The 25,170-nt window shown below is 54.1% G+C and overlaps 2 protein-coding genes across 5 annotated transcripts; one reads left to right on the forward strand and one right to left on the reverse strand.

Annotated features, from left to right (window-relative positions):
* Positions 1–1,762: 1,762 nt before the first annotated feature.
* TLCD3A (TLC domain containing 3A) lies at positions 1,763–13,584 on the forward strand. 2 transcript variants are annotated; one of them, XM_029082892.2, is made up of 5 exons: positions 1,776–1,933; positions 2,494–2,577; positions 8,765–8,969; positions 10,402–10,497; positions 11,647–13,584. In XM_029082892.2, the coding sequence occupies exons 1-5, from the start codon at positions 1,812–1,814 to the stop codon at positions 11,914–11,916; spliced, it is 777 nt and encodes a 258-aa protein (XP_028938725.1). In that variant the 5' UTR covers positions 1,776–1,811; the 3' UTR covers positions 11,917–13,584. The 2 variants fall into 2 exon arrangements, with proteins under 2 accessions (XP_028938726.1, XP_028938725.1); XM_029082893.2 differs by lacking the exons at positions 10,402–10,497; positions 11,647–13,584 and adding an exon at positions 8,153–8,312 and having other exon boundaries at positions 1,763–1,933; positions 8,765–8,944.
* Positions 13,253–23,837, reverse strand: LOC100075510 (gem-associated protein 4). Of its 3 annotated transcripts, none has more exons than XR_005660992.1 (2): positions 23,657–23,837; positions 13,253–13,462 (listed from the first exon to the last, which is right to left on the reverse strand). XR_005660992.1 is itself a non-coding variant. In XM_001506942.5 (2 exons), exons 1-2 carry the CDS (start codon positions 23,664–23,666, stop codon positions 17,649–17,651), a joined length of 3,186 nt encoding a protein of 1,061 aa, XP_001506992.3. In that variant the 5' UTR covers positions 23,667–23,837; the 3' UTR covers positions 17,463–17,648. The 3 variants fall into 3 exon arrangements, 1 of the variants encoding a protein (XP_001506992.3); XR_005660991.1 differs by having other exon boundaries at positions 13,253–13,466; XM_001506942.5 differs by lacking the exon at positions 13,253–13,462 and adding an exon at positions 17,463–20,824.
* Between the last annotated feature and the right edge of the window lie 1,333 nt (positions 23,838–25,170).

Raw genomic sequence — 25,170 nt, forward strand, 5'->3', positions numbered from 1 at the left:
GTAAGCGCTTAACACATACCAACATTATTATTATTACTTTTCTGTGCCTCAGTTCTCTCCTCTGGAAAATGGGGACTAAGGCTGTCAGCCCCACCTGGGACAACCTGATCACCTTGTATCCTCCCCAGCGCTTAGAACAGGGATCAGCACATAGTCAGCGCTTAATAAATACCGTCTTTATTATTAAACCCCGGAACGGAGAGCGGTGCTCTTGGCCGCGGGCTCCCCGGCCGATACCCAGCGCTTAATACAGTGTTCTGCGTCGAGTAAGCGCCCAATAATAATAACAATGATGATGGTATCTGAGCCCCGCACGGCACAACCTGAGAAGCAGCGTGGCTCGATGGGAAAAGCCCGGGCTTGGGAGTCAGAGGTCATGGGTTCTAATCCCGCCCCCGGTCGGCTGTGTGATTTTGGGCAAGTCACTTCACTTCTCTGTGCCTCAGTTACCTCATCTATAAAATGGGGACTAAGACTGTGAGTCCCGGTGGGACAACCTGATCACCTTATATCCCCCCGGCGCTCAGACCAGTGCTTTGCACATAGTAAGGGCTTGACAAATGCCATTATTATCATCCCAGAGCTTAGAACAGTGCTTTGCACATGGTAAGCGCTTAACAGATATCATCATCATTTTTATTAACTACTTGTTTTGTTCTGTTTTGCTTTGCTGTCTCCCCCGTTTAGACCGTGAGCCCGTCGTTGGGCAGGGATGGTCTCTATGTGGTGCCCAATTGTCCATTCCGAGCGCTTAGCCCAGTGCTCCGCACAGAGTAAGCGCTCAATGAACACTATGGAATGACCTATAATAATAATGGCATTTGTTAAGCGCTTACTACGTGCCAGGCACTGTTCTAAGCCCTGAGGAGGATACAAGGAGAAGCAGCGTGGCTCAGTGGGAAGAGCCCGGGCTTGGGAGTCAGAGGTCATGGGTTCGAATCCCGCCTCTGCCCCTTGTCAGCTGGGTGACTGTGGGCGAGTCACTTCACTTCTCCGGGCCTCAGTTCCCTCATCTGTAAAATGGGGATGAAGACTGTGAGCCCCACGTGGGACCGCCTGATTGCCCTGTGTCTACCCCAGCGCTTAGAACAGTGTTCTGCACAGAGTCAGCGCTTAACAAATACCCACCTTATTAGGGTGATGAGGTTCGTTCATTCATTCAATAGTATTTATTGAGCGCTGACTATGTGCAGAGCACTGTACTAAGCGCTTGGAACGAACAAGTCCCTGCCGTTTGACGGGCTTACGGTCTAATCGAGGTTGTCCCACGTGGGGCTCACAGTCTTCATCCCCATTTGGAGAAGCAGCGTGGCTCAGTGGCAAGAGCCCGGGCTTGGGAGTCAGAGGTCATGGGTTCGAATCCCAGCTCTGCCACTCGTCGGCTGGGTGACTGGGGGCAAGTCACTTCACTTCCTCCGTGCCTCAGTTCCCTCATCTGTCAAATGGGGATGAAGACTGTGAGCCCCACGTGGGACAGCCTGATTCCCCTGCGTCTACCCCGGCGCTTAGAACAGTGCTCGGCACATAGTAAGCGCTTCACAAATACCAACATTATTATTATTATTACAGCTGAGGGAACGGAGGCCCAGAGAAGTGATTGGAGGCAGGGACGGTCCCTCTCTGGTGCCCGACAGCCGGGCCGGGGGAGGCGGGCGGGGCCGGGCCGGGGCCGGGCCCGGGCCGCGTGGGCGGGTCACGTGGGGGGGGGGGGCGCGGGGCGGGGGCGCGCGGGGCGGGGGCGAGCGAGGCAGCGGGAGCGCGCCCCCGAGCTGGGCCGGGCCGGGCCGGGCCGGGCCGGGCAGGGCAGCCCGATGGTCCGGACGCTGGCCCTCGCCTCCCTCTTCTTCCCGGGGCTGTTCGCCCTGGGCGCCCTGGGGCTGCGCCGAGCGCTGCCCCGATGGACCGTGGCCGACTGCGTGCTCGTCAGCGCCAGGTACCCGCCGGGAGCCGGGGGCGGCTCCCCCGGCCCCTCCGTCGCCCCCATCCCCACCCCCCCGGCCGGCCCGCGACGGATGCGTCGGCCCGTCCTCCCCCTGCGGCTCCCTCACCCCGTGGCCCAGCCCCCGGCACAGCGCTTCGCACCTAGCGGCTCGGGGGCGGGAACCCAAGCCGGGGAGGCCGGGGTCGCGGGGTCGAAGCCCGGCTCGACCCCTCGTCGGCCGGGGGGCCCGTCGCTTCACTTCCCCGGGCCTCGGTGACCTCCCCTGGAAAATGGGATGGAGACCGGGAGCCTCCCGTGGGACCGCCTCGTTACCCCCGCCCCGGCGCTCAGCACGGCGCTCGGCCCGTCGTAAGCGCTCGACAGAGACCGACATCGGTAGTAGGAGGGGTGAGCGCTCGGTAAATAGGCCCGCACGCATCCTCCCTGGATCCCGGGCGGCGACCGGGGAGGGCCTCCGTGTGTGTCTGGGGAGCGGCCTGTGCGACCGTCGGGTCATCCCCGGCGGCCGGACACATGTCTTTCTCTTTTTGGTCTTCCCTCGGCCCCTCCAGGTTCGTCTCTTCGGTCCAGGCGGTCCTGGCCACGGTGTCCGGGTTGATTATCGTCTCCTCCTGCACCAACGTCATCACTCACAGGTAAGGAGCGGCGGGGCGGAGCGGACGAGAGGGTCGGGTGACCCCGTCGCGGACGCTCGCCGACCGGAGGGCCCCGAGGGGTGGTCCTTCGGTCGTTCGATCGTATTCATCGGGCGCGTACTGCGTGCGGAGCGCTGGACTGGGCGCTCGGGATGTACGGTCCGGCGACAGATAGAGACCGTCCCTGCCCAGTGACGGGCTCAGGGTCTAAACGGGGGAGACGGACGGCGGAGCAGAAGAGAACATCAAGATAACGAGGTGTACGTCTCCCTGATTCTATTTGACAAAATAGATAGGGTGATAGATGATATATACCAATGAGCACAGTGCTGAGGGGAAGGGGAAGGGGGAAGAGCGGAGGGTGGGCGGTCGGTGCTGTCCTTGGGAGATTCGGGAGGAGAAGCCCGCTGGACTCTCCCGAGTGCTCGGCGCAGTGCTCTGCACGGAGCAAGCGCTCGAGAAATGCCACCGGTCGGTTGATGGATTTAAACTAGGTGACGAGCTGCAGGGAGAACCTTCCCTTCCCCTCCTTGCTGCGTCCCTTCTCCGGCTTGAGGAGGGCTTGGGCGAACTGTGACCTCACGGCCACGTCACTGAAGGTTCCCAGTGCTCCGCTTACAGTATGCGCTCAATAAATACGATATAATGAATGGAGGCATTGTGAACTAGTGGGGAAAAAAAAACCACACGAAAGCCCACTAGGGGATGTAGACCTGGGCCTGCCAGGGAGAGTGCAATCTGGGGCAAGGATTTCATCACAGATAATAATAATGTTGGTATTTGTTAAGCGCTTACTATGTGCAGAGCACTGTTCTAAGCGCTGGGGTAGATACAGGGTAACCAGGTTGTCCCACGTGAGGCTCACAGTTAATCCCCATTTTACAGATGAGGTAACTGAGGCACAGAGAAGTTAAGTGACTTGCCCACAGTCACACAGCTGACAAGCGGCAGAGCCGGGAGTCGAACTCATGACCTCTGACTCCGAAGCCCAGGCTCTTTCCTCTGAGCCACGCTGCTTCCCTATGCTCACAGATGACTCCTGAGCCCCAGTAACCCCAGGTTCTGTGCCTCAGTGTCCCTAGTTTGCGAGTTGTCTGCACGCCCTCTCGGTTTTGCAGCTAAGATTGTGCATTCTACGGGAATCACTCGTGGCTGCGAGGGAGAGAGATGCTAAACTAAGAAGCCGTTAGATACAATTATAAAGATGAATGTTCAGGACGTCTCTTTGGGGCTCTCACCGTTCCAGTTTTCTGAACGACGGATTTAAATTTTTACCGAGTCGACGGAAGGAAGGTCAGCTTCTTCTCAGAGATTGTAGTGCCTGTGATGAAATTCATTTTACAGTTTTGTTGTTCCTGTTGATAGGGTTAGACGGTGCCAAGTTAGACCATAAGGGAGTTTTCAAAATAAGTCTGAGCCCTCCCACCAAAACTTGTCATGTGGTCAGCCCATTGGCCGAGAAATTCTGAAGCTCTTGACTTTGCCTTTCGGTTATGTAAAAAATCAGAACTCTCCTTCTTACCCAGGCGGGTCAACCCAATTCTTGCTTTTGACCTAGTCTAAAGAAACGGCACCCATTGGGGAAGGCTGGAGATTTTCTCAACTAGCATCCTAGGCGGTTTGTCAGGGAACCAGGTTACAATCTGGGTGTTAAAGGAAGATCTTTGATTCGGCGGCAGAAAAGAGGGAACTAGGAGCGGGAGGAGCCTCGTACTTCCTTTAGGGAAGCACCTGGACAAACTTGGACCTACGAGCCAGAAGGACAAGGTTAAATTCCTCCAGATTGAAGAGTGGGGTATAAGTGGTCTGGATTGGACTGCGCACTCTGGCTAACTCGGAGTCTAGATGGTTCCCAGAAAGGCTTTCAGGAGTGGGAAGCCAGCACGGCTTGCTTCTGCATTAAGTGGAGAGTTCACTGAGCAGGGAAATTGGTTGGACTCTGCTCTGTGAAATTCTCCAGTGTCTGGGCAATCTTCAACTACAGAGGCAGGACCCATCCCATCTGTCAGGCCTCCGTGCAACAGTCAGCTGGCAAACTGGGAATGCGCATCCAGAGTCCTGCCCAGGATTTTTAATTCCATCGGCTGGACTTTTGTGCCGTCCTTCCTGTGACTGCTTTAAAATAGAGCCAGGAGCTGCCGAGATGAGCTGTGAACGGCGAGAGAGACTAAAATGAGCCCTGAAACCTTACCACCGGTCGAAGGCTCCTTCTACTCTGGCCCAGCCAATTATTATCTGAAACACATCCACACTCGGTGGCAGAGGGCCCAGCACCCGGAGCTGGAGAAAACAAGAAGCAATTAGGAGAAGCTTAAGATTGGACCGGATTTCCTCGCCAGATCTCTCTGTGGCAGAGGCAACAAGGGAAAGGTGCAGGGTGGCCAAAGCGGGATTCTAAGGAAGATAGGTGCCAACGGGAATAGGCTACAGATGTGGTTTCCATGGCAACCACTGGCACAGAATCTTCCCAACACAAAGGGCAGGTCTGGTGGCGTACTGGGGCACCGAGAGCCGTATCCGATTCGTGAGTGGGTCTGAGGACACAGATGGATTCAATCGACCGTATTTATCGAGCGCTTCCTCTGCGCAGAGCACTGCGTTGGGCGCGTGGATTGCAGAAGCCCTGAGTAACTTCTAAAGGTGAAACAGCCTTCACATTCTTCTTTTGAAAGATCGATTCCTGAAAATCTGTTTTCAACAAATTCTTTCATGGGGAGAAGAAATCTGGGTTTTTACACTGGTCCAGGCCACCGCCGTCCAACTCCCCATATTTTGTGGGGGGACGGATCCATCCCTGCAGTCCCTGGGCCCGTGCGGCTGAATGAGTTTTGTTTCCAGCTCCACCGCTTACTTGGGGAAACCTCATTTTCTCCACTTGAAAATGGAGGTGAGATCTGCTTACTGAGTCCCTTTTGCCCCTTGGACATTTTGAGGGGGGACAGGTTGATAGGGATATGGCACCGATCAGCCAGTCGATGGTATCTGTTGAGTGCAGAGCGCTTGGGGGAATACAGCATGACAGAGTTGGGAGACATTCTCTGCTTACAGTCTAGAGATGAGAGAGAGACAGTAAAATAAATAGAAGAAAAAAGAAGGGTCTTGAGGCAGGACCTGGCTCTTTTATTCCCTGAGTTTATGCCCCCAGTTTTGTCCGTTTAAATTTCGTATATCTGCGGGGGACAACTTTGTAACTACATTCCTGCCTCAAGACAGGGGGCCTTGGATCTTGGTAACAGAGATATTGAGATCCTACAGGTGCTGCCTGGGCAACATTTATTTCAGGTTGTAAAAGGTCTCTTGCCGTTTCCTGGGGGTAGTTACTCTAGCTGAAGAATTGCTTCCTCAAAGCCCAGAGGAGGATGTAGGTGACTCCGGTCACAGCCCCTGCCCTTGTGGTCTGCTTTATAGTAATGGCGGTATCTTTTCGGCCCTTACTACGTCCCAGACACTGTACTAAGCGTTCCAGGGGACCCTCCAGCCTCTGTATTTTGCCCTACAGCCTATCGGAGTAGCCTCATTTGAAACCCCGACCCTTAGATGTGGAACAAGAGTCTGGGGGGACCTGCTGAAACAGAATACTCCGGCAACAAAATCTTGATTTCCCTCCTGCTCCTACAAGTGTTCAGATATGGGGTTTGGCTCTGGGTGTGACTACTTTCTCATGCAAAACTTCTGCTGGAGTGAGATCATATTTCTCCAGGCACACTCTCCTTCTCCCCTGTCCCGGGGCCTTATCCAGCCACCCACTGCCCAGATCTCGTAATGGTGTGTTCATGGTTGTGGCTCCATCGTTCCCGTGAAATCTAGATAAGACCGATGCTAACTCCCACCGTGATTATCTTTCGCACCACACCTCCTCTGAGATTCAGCTGCCCCAACTTTAATGCATGGAAGTGGGACTCGAGGTGTGATTACCGAGATGACTGGGCCGGGATTGCGGAGTCTGATGCAACTCTGCTCCGAGGGAGTGAAGACACGATAGGGAGGGCTGGAGCCATGCAGTCTCCCAAGTCACTGAGCAATTGGATGGTAGTCTGAAGGGAAGTGAACTAGAAACGGGCAAGGGGACATTTCCAAAGCCAGATTTGTCCCCCCAGGGGGACATCTGCAGTTATTTTGAAGAACGAGCCTATACCGACTGACCCCATCTCCCGGTTTGGCTGGGACAGTCCTGGGTTTTGGAGGGTTGTTCTGGCTGGACAACTGGCCCATCCTTCAAATCGTCAGGCTGCCCAGAATTTGGCCTTCTCTTCATCATCAGTATTCGTTGAGTTGTGACTGTGTGCAGACCACTGAATCAGGTGCATAACTGAAAGATAAGATTCCTGGCCTCGACAAGCTTGCGACTGATTAAGGAAGAGAGGGGCAGAGGCAGACATTCAAAGGGGACAAGAGTAGAAATGCAGGTGTAAATGGTAACAGAAGTAGTTAGGCCAAAAAAAAAACCCAAACCCAGGTAAATATGTAAAATAAATGAACTGATGTGCTAAGGGTGGTGGACGGTTGAGACTAGAGGATCTGAGAATTAGTCTCGGGAGGAGGTGGCTTTTTATGAGACTTTAAAGAAGGAGAGGGATTTAAGGAGAGGGAGTTACATCCTGGGGGAAGGGTGGGTGCAGTGAGTCAGAAGGGGAAGAGTCCAGAGTGAGGAGACAGTTTGGAGGTTCTTTTGCGAGGAGTGGCATGATCACGAGCTGGGGTGTAGTGGAAGAAAAGGGAAGAAAGGCAAAAAAAGAGGCAGCCTGGGGAGAGCCTTGAATCCAAGGGCAGGAATTTCTCTCTGATGTGGGGATTCCATTGGTCGTTGGCTTTTTTTTTTTTTTTAAAGGTATTTGTTAAGTGCTTACATGGTGTCAAGCACTGTTCTAAGCACTCAGATGAACTCATGTTCATCAGGTTGGACAGCTGTGAGAGTCTAAATTGGAGGGAGGAGGATTTAATCCCCATTTTTTTTTTTAGAGGAGATAATTGAGGCACAGCGAGGTTCTCTGACTGCCAGGCTCCTGCCCTTTCCATTACGTTATGCTGGTTGTCTGTGGGGTGTTTTTTTTATGGTATTTGTTAAGCCCTTACTGTGTGCCCTGCACTACACTAAGCATTTGGGGTAGTTACAAGTTAATCAGGTTGGACAGAGTCTGTGGCCCACAAAGGGCTCGTAGTCTTCATCCCCATTTTACAGATGAGGTAACAGGCACAGACAAGTTAAGTGATTTGCCCAAGATCACCCAGCAGACAAGCAGCGGAGCCAGAATTAGAACCCAGATCCTGCCGACTACCAGTCCCGGGCTCTAGCCGTAGGCCACGCTGCTTCTCTGTTTTGAGTGAGGGGCTTGTACGATCAGCCTCTGCAGTTTGAAAATGCTCAGACTTCCTTGATGGGACTCAGAATGCACAAATGAATGCAGGTGTCGCTGAGAGCTTGCAGTCCAAGGACATATTCCTGGAGAAAGAAGTCTAGCTATATGTTCTAGGATTACATCTCCCAGACACACTGGGGGAAGGGACTGAGCAGGAGCCGAGAAGGGCATTCAAATGCTCCATTCCCTTGTGCCCTCTTCCCGTTCCCCTGCCACAGTTGCCGAGAGATATCCGAAGAGCCACCTTGGGAAGGGAGGACCAAATTCCACCCGATCTTACAGAGCCGCCGAGTCACTGGCTTAGGAAAGAGACCTCTCTGTGGAAGAAAGTCAGTCATCCAAACCCTAGTTTCCAGAGCGACCTTTATCCGAAAGGAGGTTAGTTCACCGAAATGAAGCCTGGATAACAGAACCAAACCGAGCGTTAGCCCGTCCGACGCCATGGACCTCGACTACGGGCTCCTAGTGATTTCCCCCTCTAAACTGTCAGCTCCTTGTGATTGATGGGGGACTCAAGAAGGAGCACAGTGTAGAGGATAGAGCACGGGTCTGGGAGTCAGAAGGTCAAGATGTATGTCCCAGCTCCGACATACATCTGCTGGGTGACCTACTTCACTTCTCCTGTCTCAGATACCTCATCTGGAAAAGGGGGCTTGAGACCATGAGTTCAATCCATCAATTAATGGTATTTACTGAGCACTTACTATGTGCAGAGCACCCTATCAGGTGCTCGGGAGAGTACCGTATCACAAGATGAGACACATTCCCTGCCCACAGTGAACCGTGTTCCTCCTCAAAGATTGCTGAACTCTGATTCTGTTTCTCCCTAGGCACTGGCTCGCTCACGAATATGTTTGGGTTCTGATCCCCTACATGATCTACGACACTCTGGTCATGTACCTTTGTTACTGGTGCAAGAACAGTGACCAGGACCAGAAATACTCCCTGAGCAGCATCAAGAACTTCCTGCGCAAAGAGCGTCTCATGGTCGTGCACCACGTCTTCATCTTGGTGGTCCTGGTGCCCATTGCCCAGGTGAGCCGTCTCAAGCCGGGCCACGGGCTTGAGGGGCAGGCAGCCCGGCCTGGGTTTGAGGGGCAACGGGGCGGGGGACCGGGATCTTGAAGAATAGCACGGCCTAGTGGCAGGAGCTTGGGCGGACCTGGGTTCTAATCCCGGCTCTCCCACTTGTCTGCCGGGAGACCTTGGAAAGGTCGCAGTTCCCTCCTCTCTAAAATGGGGATTCATGTGGGACACGGTGTGTGTCCCACTTGATTATCTTGTATCTCAGGGCTTAGTACAGGGCCCTGCTGCTTTGAGAAGCAATAGGACCTAGTGGAAAGAGGACAGGTCTGGGAGTCAGAGGATCTGAGTTCTGATGCCAGCTCTGCCACTTGCCTGCTGTGTGCCCTCGGGCAAGTCACTTTGTTCATCTGTAAAATGAAAGTACCTGTTCTCTCCCCTACAGGACTGTGTCCGACCTGATCACCTTGTGTCTACCCCAGTACTTAGTACAGTGCTTGGCAGTATATGCTCTTAATAAACACCAACTCTACAGTGCCTGGCACATAGTAAGCGCAGACTTACTGCACAGTAAGAAACTTTTACAGTAAACCTAGGTGACGCAGGAGGCCCGGGAATAACGAGCCCAGCCCCAGGACAGGGCGACCCAGGATGTCTGTAGAGGGGAAGGGCATTCATCCTTCGGTCCCGGAAATCTCCTCGGGTCAATCCTTATCCCATCCGTCCCCCCTCTTAAGTCCAGGTAGCCAGGATGGGCTCAGCCTCCTCTCGGCCCGAGAGCCGAGCCGGTCCACCCTCCTGCACCGGGTCCTCAGGGGCTGAGCTGATTCTTTGTCCTCCTGCTCTGTCTACAGCTATTCTACTCCCCGCCAGGAAACCCGACAAGAAGCAGTTCACGGCAGCCGAGGCTGCCGGATTAACGTCCCAGACACGACACTCGGAACTCGGGGGCTTCTCCCCCTGTTTGAAAATCTCTGGGCAAACACAGCCCAAGCCTGCCTCTCTTTGCAATTCTTCCCACCAATTCAGAGTCTATGACAGAGGACTTAAATTTGTTGCGAAGCCCCCACTTTCCCCAAGGTCCCTCGGGCCTGGGACATACGGGCCGGAATTTATTTGCACAGCTGAATTATTCAGTTCACGGTGCACTGCTAGCCGCCTCTATGTCCTCACCGAGAAGACGGGAAAGCTTGGTACCGAACGTGCCGTCGACCTGTCTGAACTTGCCTAGAGGTCAGCGGGCTTAATAATTGAGGTGTTGTTACAGTAAGGAGCACAGTGAATAAGCTGGCACAAACTTTTTTAAAAAAGAAGATTCCCCACCAATTTTCCCAGGACTTAAGGATCTCCGCCTGCAAGTCAGGGGATTGCCACATTAGACAGCTTCCTTTCAACCTGCCGACTCCACTTCTCAGCCCCTAATTGTTGCCCTCTTCACTTGCAGTACCTGCGGGGAGAACTTGGAGACTTCTTTGTGGGCTGCATCTTCACGGCCGAATTGAGCACACCATTTGTGTCACTGGGCAAAGTTCTGATTCAGGTGAGCGTCCGCAACGGAAGACGCAAAGCCGTTTCTGAGAAGCAGCGAACCGTCGGGGGGAAGAGCCCAGAATGGGAGTTGGGACACCTGGGTTTTAAATACCGGCTCTGCCACCTGTCTGCTGTTTGGCCTGGGCAAATCACTTCACTTCTCAGGGCCTCATTGTCCTCACCTGTAAAATCAATCATGGTATTGAGTGCTTACGTGCAGGGCACTGGACTAAACGTGAGAGCTAAATCCCCATTCTCAATCAATCAATGGTATTTACTGAGCACTTACTATGTGCAGAGAATTCTGCTGAATGCTTGGGAGAGTATAATACAGCAAAATTAAAAGATATATTTCCTTCCCATAATGAGCTTTCAGTCTAAAATAGCAGGGCCTAGTGGCAAGAGCTTGAGCGGACCTGGGTTCTAATCCCATATCCCCCACTTGTCTGCCATGAAACCTTGGAAAGGTCGCAGTTCCCTCCTCTGTAAAATGGGGATTAATGTGGGACACCGGGAGTCGGGACACCTGGGTTTACAGTGTAGTCTCCCTTAGACTGTGAGCCCTGTGTCAGAGTCATTCATTCAGCTGTATTTCTGGAGCGCTTACTGTGTGCAAAGCACTGTACTGAGTGGTTGGGAGAGTAAAATATAACAATAAACAGACACATTCCCTGCCCACAACGAGTTTACGGCCTAGAGGGGGAGACGGATATTAATTACAGATATAATCTGATTACTTTGATTGTACTCCGACACTTTGCACATAGTAAGTGCTTAGGGAATCCCACGATTATTATTATTTCCACAAACTCTGCTTTACCTAGCAATGAGAGTCCCTCGCTGCCTTAAGAGTCCCCAGAATACTGGCTGTCCCACTGCCACAGATGCCAGCTGGGCACCTGGGCCAGTTTTCTCCAGACAGTTTCGCCCCTCTCTGAAGGTCAGTTTGCCACGGCGGTGAACATTTCAAGGTTCCAGTCGGTCCGAGCAGTGGCACCACCTCCTCGGGCTGGGCGATGGGCTTCCGGGCACCCCAAGGGCAGGTTGGTGGGGGGCTGGGCCAGGAAAAGGACCGCCTAGAGGTCAGCGGGCTTCATAATGGAGGCACTAGAACTCCCGGTGAATTCTTCCTCCCTCTCTCCCTCCTGTCCTCCCCCAGCTGAAGCTGCAACACACCCTCCTGCACAAGGTGAACGCGGGCCTGATCTTGGTGACCTTCTTCACCTGCCGCATCCTCCTGTTCCCCTTCATGTACTGGTCCTACGGCCGGCAGCAGGGGCTGCCCCTCCTGCAAGTGCCTTTCCACATCCCCTTCTTCTGCAACGTGGCCAACGCTTTCCTCATCGCCCCCCAGCTCTATTGGTTCAAGCTCATCTGCAAGAAGGGTGCCCGCCTATTCGGCTCCTCCCCCGGGAGCAAGGAGCGGTAGTGGCGGCGAGGCTGGGGCAGCGGGCCACGGGGGGCGGCCACCCGGACGTCCCCGTGCCCGGCGCTGCCCCGCGGACCAGAGCCGAGCCTCGCGGAGCCTCGTTCCTGGGGTGGGTCGCGACAGGGAGGGTTCTGGGGGAATGGTTTGGGGAGGAGCTGCCGCGGGCCCCCTCCCCTGGTGTGGTTCGGGGGTCCGCCCCCACCCGACTGCAGAAGCACTTTGTCCCGGTAACCGCTCTGGCGTCCTGTATCTTTTAGCGGCTAAGACCCGCCAGCAGCAAGATGGCGTTCACTCAACCCCGGGGAGGGTTCTTTGGGGTTGCCCCCGCGGGGCCGCACCCCGGGGGCAGGGGAAGGTGGGGGTCAAGGGTCAGCCGGCCACCAAGCTCGGCTCAGCCCCAGGCTGATGCGATGATGCCTAAGCAAGGGGCCGCCCGCCCGCTCACCCTGGGCGCTAAAACGAACTTCGGGTGAGTGGAAATAAAACACTGACTTCCTTCCCCCCCCCGACGTGCCGGGGACCTCCTCGGGGGGAGGGGGATGAGCTAGGATGATATCTGCGTGTCTCCTAGACGGCCGGACCCTGGAGCGGGAGGACCCTCCTGGTCTTCCCTACTCCACACTGCCGGGGGGAGGTGGGGATCCCCATGTGGCACCTGCCCTGGCCTTCAACCCCCGTGCAGCTCTAGCTGCCCCTAGTTTCCCTCAGCGCTCTGTCCCCACCACCCCAAGCCCTCCCCCACAAGGGAAGGGGAGACGAAGTGTGCACACAGGTGGGGCCAGCTGACTTTACGGGCGTCTCCAACTCTTGGCAAAATCTCCCCGAGACCCAGAAACACTATTCCCTTCCCAGCCCAGCCTCCTCCTAACCCCAGATCCCAGCCTTCTGGGTGCTCCTGCCAGGGGCGACCGTTAGGCCCGAGCCGAGAGCGGGGTCTCCGCCGCCGCATCCCAGGGGACGCGGTGACGGGAGGGGCCGCTGCTCCGCCGTCGCCTTCCTCCACACCGACGCCAACAGGTCGGTCTCGTGACCAACTCTTCCACTCGCCCACACCCCAGGATCCTCACACCCGGACTGCAGACGCACCCCTCCTCCCCGCCCCACGAAGCCGCACCCCGGCCGGCAAGTTCTCTGCAGCCTAAACCTGCGACCCGGGAGTCTGTCGGACAGGTGTGCTTTGGGGCCTCGGGCGGAAATAACCACTGGGAGTGCCCTCCCCCTCGTGAAGTACCCAGCCTTATCCATTCCCCACCGTCGTCACACACAGAGCTCTAGTGCCAACATTAAACAGGTCTCAAAGGGAGGGTGTGCTTTAGTAATGTTCAGTGGTGAAGTGTTTTTTAAAAGCTAGGGTATTTTTTTAATGGTGTCGTCTTCTGTCCCAGCGGTGTCTTGTTCTTTCCCAGTAATGGTGCGTAGCAGTAATAACGTCGTTCCCCTCTCGGATTACTGCCGTTTTAGGATCGGCCTAATTGGTGCCGTCTTTTTAAACTTGTGAAATGGTGTGCGTGTTGCAGGTGTGTCTTGCCGTCTCGTGACCAGTAATCTGTCTTAAAGAAAAACAAAAGGGCCTCATGGTAATAAAATTGCACTAATGTTTCCTTTCTTGCTACACCCATTGTTAAGGAGACCAATAAACGTTTCGTCTCGGAACCATCCACTAACGAAGTTGGCTTCCGTGTCCGACTGTACCTTCACGTGCTTGGGTTCCCTGGGCCCCGCCTGCTGCTCGGGGAGGGAGCCGGCGGTGATTTCAGGCTTAATCGGAGCAAGCCACGTGCAGCTCCCAACCACTCTTCTCGGGCGAGCGAGCGTAACCGGGAAGCCGGACTTCTCCTTCCTGTCCTGGTCCCGTTGCTTGTGTTAAAGCCGCCGGAGGGAGACGGGGGAAAAGGAGGGCCTGCCGTGGGGGCGGCTGTGCTTGCTGCCCTGAGAGGATTCCCCTTCTCCAGAGCCATCGGAGGCCGTCCCCGATGGCTTCCCTTTTATTCCTGGCTCGCTCTCCCGCCCTCGTCGCCTGGGCACTTGAATCTGTGACCTTTGGATATTTGATATTCGCCCCACCCTCAACCCCGCGGCACTTATATACGTCATCCTCAAGTTATATATTATAAATTATTGATTCAAGTAACGTCTATCTCCCCCTCTAGACTGTAAGCTCATCATGGGCCCCAAGCGCTTAGCGAGGCTCTGATGCTAGAAAAAGTCGAGGGAAAAGGTGAAAGAGGCAGACCAGCAGCTAGATGGGGAGAGACCATAACAACGATAACGGAAGGACTGTGAGAAAGGTTACGGATTATGGCGGAGGACAGGATGCTCAGGAGAAAATATACCCACAGAGTCGCTATGAAGCGGAAACGACTCGACGGCACTCAAGTGCTCAATAAATACCACTGATTAACTCACTCCATTTTGCCCAAGCAGCAGCAATACTGAAAGATGATTGAATGCAGAGCACAATGCTTAGGCACTTGAGCATTCAAAAGAAATAAAATACGATCTGTCTCCGGAAGACTTAGTCAAGCGAGGTAGTCAAGTGGATAGAAATTTCCCAATGGACATGAGAGATCAATCCGTCAATAGTATGTGACAGACTACTATATTGGGAGAGTACAATAAAAATAGAAGTCATGTTCCCTGCCCACGCAATTTCTCCAATTTAGAAATTGTAAAATTAGGGGGGAGAACTAAAGTACTTTACACGTAGAAGAGTATGTACAAATGTACGACGAGAGGTGGAGTTGAGAGGCTACAACTTGAGGAAAATGAATCGCGGAAAGCCACCTGGAGGAGGTGGAATTTCAGATGGGGAAATCTGGCGGATTTGAAAGGGGAGGGAGCTCCAGGTGGGAGGAAGGACCTGAACAAGAGGGTGGAGAACAAGGCCAGGTGAGGGGAGCCTGGGAGAAAGTGGTGTGGGAGTTAGGGAGTGGTAGGGGAAAAGACTGATTAGGTAAGAGGGAGGACGCTAATGGCGGGCCCTGAAGCCCATGGCCAGAAGTTTCTGTTTGTTGTGGAGAGAACTGGAGGTTTTTGAGGAGTCGAGCAGCCGGAAGCAGCACGGCCTAGTGGAAAGAACGCAGGCCTGGGAGTCGGAGGACCTGGGTTCTAATCCCGACTCCCCCACTTGCTTGCTGTGTGAGACCTTGGGCAAGTTACTTAATTTCTCTGTGCCTCAGTTTCCTCATCTGTAAAATATCTTCCCTTCTACTTAGAGGGTGATCCCATGTGGGACAAGAACTGTGGCTGACCTGTCTTGTATAGCCCCAGTGCTTAGTTGGGTAGCACTTAACAAATACACCAATAATGCTTACAGAAAAGTTGCAAAATAAATGCAGACTGCTTTAAAAAGAAGAAGAACGAAGAAGGAAGTGCCGAGGGGAGAGGCTAGTGATCGGCGAGAAGGTTGACACGGAAGGGTCTAGTCAAGACCCGACCCGGCACCTGGCCCGGGGTGGTGGCTTCCACCTGGAGAAGCGAGGAGCCGGGGAACGCTGAAAGCTGAGAGCTGAAAGAGCAAAGAATTAAGGCAAATACCAAGATTGCAGGCCTTGGAAGAGGAGGCAGGAGAGTGGGGGTGTCAACTGTGAGGTGAAAATTACGCAGAGCGTTAAAAGGAATACATTCTTGAGTGCTTAGGTAACTGTAGGGATAACGTGACCAGGAAAGTGAGGCATTAGTCAGGGAGCGTCTCTTCCACTCCCTGGGCGAGGTGCCTTTCAGGAGGGCTCCGAAGGATGGGAGTGATCGGTCTGGGGAGCTGAAGGCATTGGTATTCCGGGCGGAGATGGGAGACGGGAGCGAGGTTAAGCCAGGTTGGCTTGGGGGAGCTGAAGGGCATCAGTGTTCCAGGCAGAGTCGGAAGACGGGTGTGAAGTCGAGCTGGGTTGGTTTGGAAAGAGCAAAGGTCATGAGGTAGGGGGAGCTGATGCAGAGAACAGATAGGTAAGGGGGGTGCCACTGATGGATAGCCTTGAAGCCAACAGTAAGGAGTTTCTGTTTCAAACGGGCAGCCCATCGGAGGGGTCTGAAGAGAAGAGTGATGCTGTGTGGTGCTTTCAAGCGGGGATACCCGGCCTGTGTCCAAGGTGGACTTTAGAGAGAAGAGGCTAGAGCAACGGAGACCGGCAGGCTCTTAAGGTAAGCTATAGTGGCCTAGTGGATAGAGCACGGGCCCGGGAGTCAGAAGGACCTGGGGTTTTAGTCCCGGCTCTGCCACTTGTCTGCTGTGTGACCTTGGGCGAGTCACTTCACTTCTCCGTGCCTCAGTTACCTCATCTGTAACATGAGTTTTTAAGACTGTGAGCCCTATGTGGGACAGGGACCGTGCCCAAGCCGATTAATTTGTGTCTACCTCAGTGCTAAGAACGGTGCTCGACACATGCTAAGCATTTAACAAATACCATCATCATCATTATCGTCATTATAATTATTACCTTGGAGGTGATAAGAGCTGGAACCAGGGTGGGGAAAAAGAAGCGGAACCAGAAGATAGTACAGCGAAAAACTGGAAGGACTGAGAGAGGCTGAACGTGGGAGGGAATGTGGGGTCACAGATGACATCAAGATGATGAGTTGGCTAATTCTGTTGTATTGTGCTCTCCCAAGATCTTAGTACAGTGCTCTCCGTACAGTAAGTGCTCAATAAATACCACTGATTGAGTTTACAGGCTAGGGAGGAGAGGGATGGTGTCAGCGGTGAAGAGAGATTTAGGGAGACTGACCTTCACACAGCAAGCGCTCGATAAATACCCGATTGATCGATGGACAGATTGGAGAGAAGATTTAGGAGGGAAGATGAGCCCAGTTTGGGCCACACTGAGTCATCCCGATGGAGAGCGGCACGGCACTCGATGGGCCGTCTAACATTCTGCGTTTTTGAGCGTGAAGAAGCCCCGGGCTCGTTTTAGTCACAAAAGCCGAACCGTCTGCTCTCTTTCATCAGGCTGAGGTGTGTGTGTACGGCCAGAAAGTCACATTCCCCAACTTACTGTTCTTCTGTGGCTCTTGTAATCGGAAGGAATCAGAGTCTAGGAAGAGTGGGGAGTGAACTGCTGAAAAACAGTAAGCTTCCCTTACTCAGATCTCACAAAAAGCTAACACACTCGTCTCTCTTCCTCATAAGCCCTTTATAGACCTGAGTCCAGGTATTTTCCTCATTTAAAAAAAAATGATAATTAATATAAATGCTTAATATACACCAAGGGCTGTCCTGAGTGCTAGGCCAGATACAAGACAATCAGTTTGGACAGAGTCCCTGTCTGACATGCGGCTCACAGTCTAACTCAGATGGAGGCGGATTTAATCCTCATTTGACAAGAAGGCACAGAAAAGTGAGGTGATCTGCTTTACGACACACAGCAGGCAGATGGTGGAGCCAGATTTAGAACCCAAGTCCTCTGACTCCTGATCGCGGGCTCTTTCCACTAGGCTATGCTGCTTCTCTGCATGTTTCCGCCTGACTCCCTGCTCTGCGGCATCTCTGGTAGACAGAGGTCAGTGCAGTGGATGAGCGGGGTTTGGGCAGTTGGGAGAAAGTGCTGAGAGAGGTTGGAAAGGTAGAGTTTATTCAGTTCTTATTACAAATACCTAAAAAACCTCTCCCTTATTTTCATAAACTGTCCACATGCCTTGTAGCACTCGGGAGTCTCATCTAGTCACATCAAAGATAAGCCCAGCCTGGATATCTGACAGTTTTCCATTGCCAATGTTTCCCTTCTGCCCCGGGGGGCTCAGAAGTTGCTTATCCTCTGCAGCAGCGTCTTGCGCTGCTCCTCGGGACCAACGCTTTCGGCAATCGACAGCAGGAAGTGCCGCTCGTTTGCTCTCCGGAGCAAGGAGCTGGCTGAGAGATCGGCCTTGCTCAGGGCTTCGTAGGAGGAGAGGAGCTCCAGGACCAGCACGAAGAGCGGATCGCCCACCCCCTGGGGCAGCATGGCCATGATGTGAAGGACGTGGCAGAACATCTGGATGTACACAAACAGGGCTTCCTGCACCAGGCCGCTCTCCTGCCCCGGGCTCGGGGGGCAGGCCGACCGTCGCCTGACCGACTCCAGCAGGCCGTTCAGGCCGGTGACCGTCAGCCTGACGACGTGATGCCACCCGTCCGGGGGGAGCCAGGAGGCGCAGCTGGGGCCGCAGAGGAACTGAAAACTCCTCAGGAGGAGCGCCGACATCTGGAGGTCCTGGGCGAAGGGCTTCAGGTTGAGCAGCGGCATAAAGCGGACGTACTCCAGCCCGTACGGGACGTGCAGGAGCTGCCTCTCCAGCAGGCTCCTGGTCACCCGCTGGAGGGACTCCCACTCGCCGGGGCTGCACCAGGGCAGGACCTGCACCAAGGCCACCAGGAAGCCCTTGCTGAAGAAGCTGACCTCGTCGGGGCCGTCCGCGCCGACGGCCAGGAGGGCGAGCATCAGCCGGCGGGTGGCCGCCGAGGCGCAGCAGCACTCCATCCAGGCCAGCAGCCCGGTGCCCGGGCCGTAGGCCGGGAGGGGCCGCGAGGTCCACTCCCCCTCCGGGAGCCGGCAGGTTTCGAAGAGGGTGGCCGGCACCTCGCACTCGAAGCGGCCCCCGAAGATCTCGCGCAGCCTCAGGCCGACCGTCCAGTCCAGGCGGGCGACCTTCCGCCGCAGCCAGGACAGGGACTTAGTCCAGGTCTCCGGGCGCGAGGGCTCGCCCTTGGCCAGCAGGAGCCCACTCAGCGTCTCCAGGTTGTGGACCACCAGGTCCTTGGAGTCCAGAGAGAGGTGCCGCTTGGTCTCGGCCCGCTCCCAGAACCTGGTGTAGCCGTCCAGCAGCTGGCACAGGGCGAAGAGGAGGGGAAAGGGGAAGCAGGACTCGAGCCAGGACGCGTCGCGGCCGGCTGCCAGCGCCCGGCCGAGGATCTTCAGGCTCAGCTCCACTCGCACGAAGTCCGCCGCCAGATAAGGGGCGACAAACACCTCGATCGCCTCTTTGGGAGCGAGCAGAGGCGCCGCGGAGCTGCCTGCCGGCTCGGAGGGGGAATCCATCAGGTAGTTTAATAACTCCAGAAACTGTTTCTCCTCCTTGACTGAAGAAAGCTTCCCCCACACGCCGTCTTTGAGACAATCCACTAGCAGAGAAGGGCCGGAGGTGCCCTCTTCTCCCTCAGTGAACCTGAGGGAAGGGAAGGCGCTCAGAATCTGGGCCAGGATCACGTGAGTATCGACGTTGAACACGGCGAGTCTACAGAGCGTCTTCAGGGTGGCTTCCGGATGAAGTACGGCCAGCCGGGCTACAGAGGAAACGGCTTTAGCTAGATTCTTCTGGGAGACGTTAAGTTTGATATGACTGAAAGCTCTATTCAGTTCTTTCTGTAAGCCTGTCTTATAAGACCCGAAGTGCTTGGAGAGACCCTGCCTCCCCCAGGAAGTCAGGACACGCGAGAGCACTTTATTTTTATCTGGCAGCGAGAGCTCAGCGTAACAGTCTAAGATCACCGTGGTCACCACTTCAACCTGAGACTCGGGAATCTTCCCGTCAGTCACGCCGACGGTTGCTGCAGTGGTTTCCAACAGTTTCGACACCAGATCCGGATCGTGGAACAGCGCTCCGTTTTGAACCAGACAGTCTATCCACTCCTCCGAGAAGGCCCACTTTTGCTCCGAAGCAAAGAGGTGGCACATCTCTTTGTGCCGGTCCATCTTCTGCTCGATGACTGCCATGGCGACCGCGGCTCTGAGGCTCTCCTCCGAGCCCCGGCATCTTGGTCCCAAATGGGCTTTCTTCAGGAAGTCCTGGATATTCTCCTCTAGACCGGAGGCCACCTGCCTCTCGGCCCTGCCTAGGCCGTTAGATTTCAAAAATTGCCCTAGGCTCCAGTTCAGAGACTCCAAGCTGTCTCGCAGCCGGAAGATCCCATAACTCACTCCCTGGCTTCCGCTAAGCGAGGCCTGCAACTCCTTCCCCCACCGTTCGAGCAAGCTGTTCAGTAAACCCCAGCCCACCAAGAGATTCTCCCTGGGCGGCTTGTCTATCGCGGTCAGACTGACGTCTCTCTCGGCCTCTTTCACCTTCTCGGCCAGCCCCCGTCGGTAGTGAGGGTTCTGGCGGTCCGAGTTCCAAATGCTGATGACCGTAGCCATCTTGTCCAGATACGGCACGGCCGACAACGGCCGACTGTCCGCCCCCATCGGGGCAAACAAGGTCAACGTGTCGGCCAGGTTGGCCAGGGCGTAGCACTTCAGCTCGGGTGACGTGATGCCGCTTTGGATCTTGTTCAGCCCTTCTACCAGCATGGCCAGAAGGGGAAGGGCGAGGCAGGCATCTGGGTCAGCCTTGAACCTCTTGGGCGGGGGCATCGAATCACTAGAAGATGACAGATACGACTCAACCAGGGACCCAAACTGCAAGGCCAGGTTGTCTTCTTGTTCTCTCTTCTCCCTCATCGTTTCCCTCCAGACATCCAGGAAGAAGGTCACGTCTTCCGAGGACGTGTCTTCGGTCACGTGCTCCACAAAGCGCTCCAGTTCTGCTCGCTGGACATCGGCTGGCAGTGCCAGCAGGAGCTCGACGAATAGTTCTGGCTCTTCTAGGGTCTTGAGGAGCTCAAACAGGACAGCGTGATTGATGTTGGGGATGGTGCCTCCCTCCGCAAAGAAGATCTCCTCCAGCCATCGATCCTCGGTGTCCAAGGGAGTTATAGGGGTGGGTTGAAGGACCTTGGCCCAGATGATGATCAGAGCCTTTTTCTTCCAAGACTGGGTGTGGGCAGGGAGGGAATGGGCGACAGCTAAGGTGAGCTCCCTAAAGCAATCGATGATTGGTTGCCCAACCTGTTCCCAGTCAGACTTTTTCAATTCTGTCAAGGCCTTAGGACTGAACAGCTTCTCTGCCAACAAGAAACCCCCCTGCAGAACGGTTGTTTCCTTACAGACATTTGAGGATCCTATTGGAAAGAGAGACAGACGAAAATTGAATGCAGTGAAATCTCCTAGAGCCAAGCCTTCTTGAAGGTGCTCTGCGGTCAAGTCTTCCCCAAACGAAATCGACGGATCTTTCAGGTTCACTGAAAAACAAATCCTGAACCTATGTGTCTCAACGTAAATTGAATCAGCTTCATTTTTGACCAATGAAGGGGGATAGGGAACTAATTCATTTTGTCAAAATTCCCCTGGACTGACTGAAAGTTGTAGGTGCCCCGCAGGTGTGGATTCTATGCGGTCTCCGGTTACTTTTCTGATGCTTCCAACACAGCTTTGTTTCTTTGCATGTGGTCAGAGTGGCACCTCGGAAATACAAGTCTGGTCGGGCTATTAAATATGTCAGGGCTCTTTCCATCATTCCCTTTCTGCCATCTTCAGCAGCCAGCTGAGCAGGAAGGAGGCTCCTCTGACCCTTTGGTTCACATGAAAATCCACCACACTTACAATCCATCAATGGTATTTATTGAGGGCTTATTGGTGGAAGAGGACAATACAAGCATTAGTAATGAAATACTACCATGTGTAATACTAAAGTTTATAAGCCTTAACAGGCTACCTTGGGGAGGCAATTCTCCAGAAAAACTGGGGTTTTGCCTGACGGAGGTAACTTGCCTCAATCTGTGTTTCACTCTGCCCCACAGGACCACATCTTGGATATCTAAATGGTTTCCACTTCTGTAAAATGGAGATAATGTTCACTCACCTCACATCACCTGCCTCACAAGGTGAGTGTGGGGATTACACAGTGTCCATTTAAAATCTGTCCGGGGTACCCTATGATCTAACAACATTTAAATTGCTTTGTAAGGCTCCTAGTTTCAAGATACGAGTCCCTTGGGGCCAAAGGATACCTTTCATTTCGGAATAGGGTATGGGACCCTGGATTTCTGCATCGTCTATGCATTTGGATCTGTGTCCTTTGGGCACGTGATATGTACCCCACCCTCGATCTCACAGTACTTTTGTAGATATCTATAAATTATTATAGTTTACTTATATTAATACCCATCTCCCCCTCTGCACTGTAAACTCATAGTGGGCAGGGAACGTGTTTACTGATTCTGTTGTATTGTACTCTCCAAGCACAGTGCCCAACACGACACTTAGTAAATACTGCTAATGATGAACATGGAACTGTGAATCCCAAATGGTTTCCATCCCCAGATTTGTTAACCACCATATCGCTATCCCTGGATAGCATTCATCGACTGCTCCTGGGTGGGTGGAGGCCTGGGGGGCGGGGGGGGTGGGTGGGTGTTGACAGCACTGGCCAGGAGCTATGCCTTATGTGTTTTTACAATTTGCAAAGGGCAGTCAGTCTGTCAACCGCATTTATTGAGCACTTACTGTGAGTAGAGCAGGCGGACGCTTCGCTATGTTCCCTCTGGACGATTTTTACTTGAGGGTTTAAGGGGCCTGCAGAGTTTGTGCAGAAGTCTCTGGAGCCTCTCCCAGTGTGCAGGGGACATGCACACAAATTACCCACCTAGTCACCCCAAAATAACATTTTGGCTTCGATCCTACATTCATTCATTCAATCATATTTATTAAGCACTTACTGTGTGCACAGCACTGTACTAAGCACTTGGGAAAGTACGCTAGAGCAATAGAGAGAGACAATTCCTGCCCTCAACGAGCTCGCAGTCTAGAGAGACATCTTAGGTGAAAAAGTACGTGTGTGCGGAGGAGTTTGGCGAGAAATATCCAGACTACTAGTGGCCCCCCGTATTTGTTGAGTTCACATATATTGGCAAGCCGTGGGTTGCATCCCTGTCCACAGTGCTGGCTTGAGGAAACATTCGGATGGGCGCTGCAGGGCATTGGGTGGCGGCCTGGTGGGGAAAGGGGATGAGATGACCTCGGTCTTGGTGAGGCTCTGGCCCCACTCAGTGGTACTTATTGAGCGCTCGGCATTCTCGGAACACTGTACTTCATGCTTGGGAGGATGCGATGGAGTTGGTAGATCCATTAGCCCGGTCACTCTTCCCTGAGCGTCAGTTTGCTCGGCCTGCCAGGCCTCCCACGCGTTGGGACGGGGCGGTTGGAAAGGTGCCCACTTGGGGGGCGGGCCGAGGGGAAAACAAGCTTAGACAAGCTGCGTGGCTCCGTGGAAAGAGCCCGGGCTTGGGAGTCAGAGGTCATGGGTTCTAATCCCGCCTCCGCCACTTGTCAGCTGTGCGACTTGGGTCAAGTCACTTCACTGGGCCTCCGTTCGCTCATCTGGAAAATGGGGATGAAGACTGTGGGCCCCACAGTGGGACGAACTCATTCAATTGTATTTGTTGAGTGCTTATTATGTGCAGAGCACTGTACTAAGCGCTTGGAATGGGCAATTCGGCAACAGATGGAGACCATGCCTGCCCCATGATGGGCTCACAACTTGATAACCTTGTATCTCCCCCAGCGCTTGGCACAGTGTTTGGAGCATAGTAAAAGTTTAACAGATACCATCATTATTCTTCTTATTATTAATAAGCAGGAGGGAGGGAGATTCGTAGAGCTGGGTCCGGGCTAGAGAAGCAGCGTGGCTCAGTGGAAAGAGCCCGAGCTTGGGAGTCAGAGGTCATGGCTTCGAATCCCGGCTCGGCCACCTGTCAGCTGTGTGACTGTGGGCAAGTCCCTTCACTGGGCCTCAGTGACCTCATCTGCAAAATGGGGATGAAGGCTGTGAGCCTCACGTGGGACCACCTGACGACCCTGGATCTCCCCCAGCGTTTAGAACAGTGCTCTGCCTATAGCGAGCGCTTAACAAATACCATCTTTATTGTTATTATTATTGGTTAGAGGAGACTCACCGGGCTCCATGGCGGCAGGGCTCCCCGAGCTCCAGCCCGCTCCGGGCCACCTCACAATGCAGCCGGGCTGGGCTGGGCTGGGCTGGGCTGGGCGAGCTGGCGAGCGAGTGGGCGACTAAGTTCCCACCCTGCAGCTCCGGGCCCGGGGAGACCAAGGGACCGGCGGCGCCGCGCGCCTGCGCAGACAGCGCCCCGCTCTGGCCCCGCCCCCTTCCCGGGAGGCCCCGCCCAAGTACCAACGGCCCGGCCCGCCACGCCCCCTGCCGGCCGCGCCCCCGCCCCGCAGCCCCCCCCACCGCGTGCAGCGCCACCCTCCGGGCACCCGCGGAGCTGCATCTCAAAACCAATCATAACGTTGGTATTCGTTAAGCGCTTACTATGTGCCAAGCACTGTTCTAAGCGCTGGGGGATACACGAGGGAATTAGGTTGTCCCCCGTGAGGCTCACAGTCTTCATCCCCATTTTAATAATAATAACTGTGGTATTTGTTAAGCGCATACTATGTACCAAGCACTGTTCTAAGTGCTGGGGGAGATACACGGGAATTAAGTTGTCCCCCGTGGGGCTCACAGTCTTCATCCCCATTTTAATAATAATAATAATTGTGGTATTTGTTAAGCGCTTACTATGTGCCGAGCACTGTTCTAAGCGCTGGGGTAGATACAAGGTAATCAGGTTGCTCCACCGTGGGGCTCACAGTCTTCATCCCCATTTTACAGATGAGGTCACTGAGGCCCAGAGCAGTGAAGTGACTTGCCCAAAGTCGCACAGCTGACAAGTGGCGGGGTCGGGATTAGAACCTATGACCACTGACTCCTTAACCTGTGCTTTTTCCACTGAGCCACGCTGTTTCTCAAAAGCCACCTCCCCGCCCCGTCCCCCTCCCTTGGCCCAAGTTTGGGTTTCCTCACGTGGCTCCGTGAGAAGAGCCCGGGCTGGGGAGTCAGAGGTTGTGGGTTCTAATTCCGGCTCTGCCAGCTGTGTGACCTTGGGCAAGGCACTTAGCTTCTCTGGCCCTCAGTGACCTCATCTGGAAAATGGGGATGAAGACTGGGGGCCCTACGTGGGACAACCTGATTACCTTGTATTCATTCAGTAGTATTTGCTGAGCGCTTACTATATGCAGAGCACTGTACTAAGCACTTGGAATGTACAATTGGGTAACAGAGCCAATCCCTGCCCAATAATGGGGGACAGACAGCAAAGCAAAACAGAACAAAGTAACACAAAACATCATCATCAAGATAAATAGAATCATACAGATAAAGACATCATTAACAAAATAAATACGGTAATAAATAATATATACAAATAGGCACAGGGCTGAGTGGAGGGAAGGGAGAAGAACAGAGGGCAGGGGGCGGGAAGGGGAAGGGGAGGAGGACCAGAGGGAAAGGGGGCTGAGTTGTGTATCTACTCCAGTGCTTAGAATAGTGCTTGGCACATAGTAAAAGCTTAACAAATACCAACATTATTATTGTTGTTATTCCCCCGATCCCTAGCCCCGGGAGCCT

Source organism: Ornithorhynchus anatinus, chromosome 17, assembly GCF_004115215.2.
Source record: "Ornithorhynchus anatinus isolate Pmale09 chromosome 17, mOrnAna1.pri.v4, whole genome shotgun sequence".
Lineage (NCBI taxonomy): Eukaryota > Metazoa > Chordata > Mammalia > Monotremata > Ornithorhynchidae > Ornithorhynchus > Ornithorhynchus anatinus.

What these genes read in the sequence shown, in the direction of transcription:
- TLCD3A (XM_029082892.2), top strand. Translation starts at nt 1,812, where the DNA reads ATGGTCCGGACGCTGGCCCTCGCCTCCCTCTTCTTCCCGGGGCTGTTC. An exon ending in TGCGTGCTCGTCAGCGCCAG is followed by an intron (nt 1,934 to 2,493) that starts GTACCCGCCGGG and finishes CGGCCCCTCCAG; the next exon opens with GTTCGTCTCTTCGGTCCAGG. An exon ending in TGGGCAAAGTTCTGATTCAG is followed by an intron (nt 10,498 to 11,646) that starts GTGAGCGTCCGC and finishes GTCCTCCCCCAG; the next exon opens with CTGAAGCTGCAACACACCCT.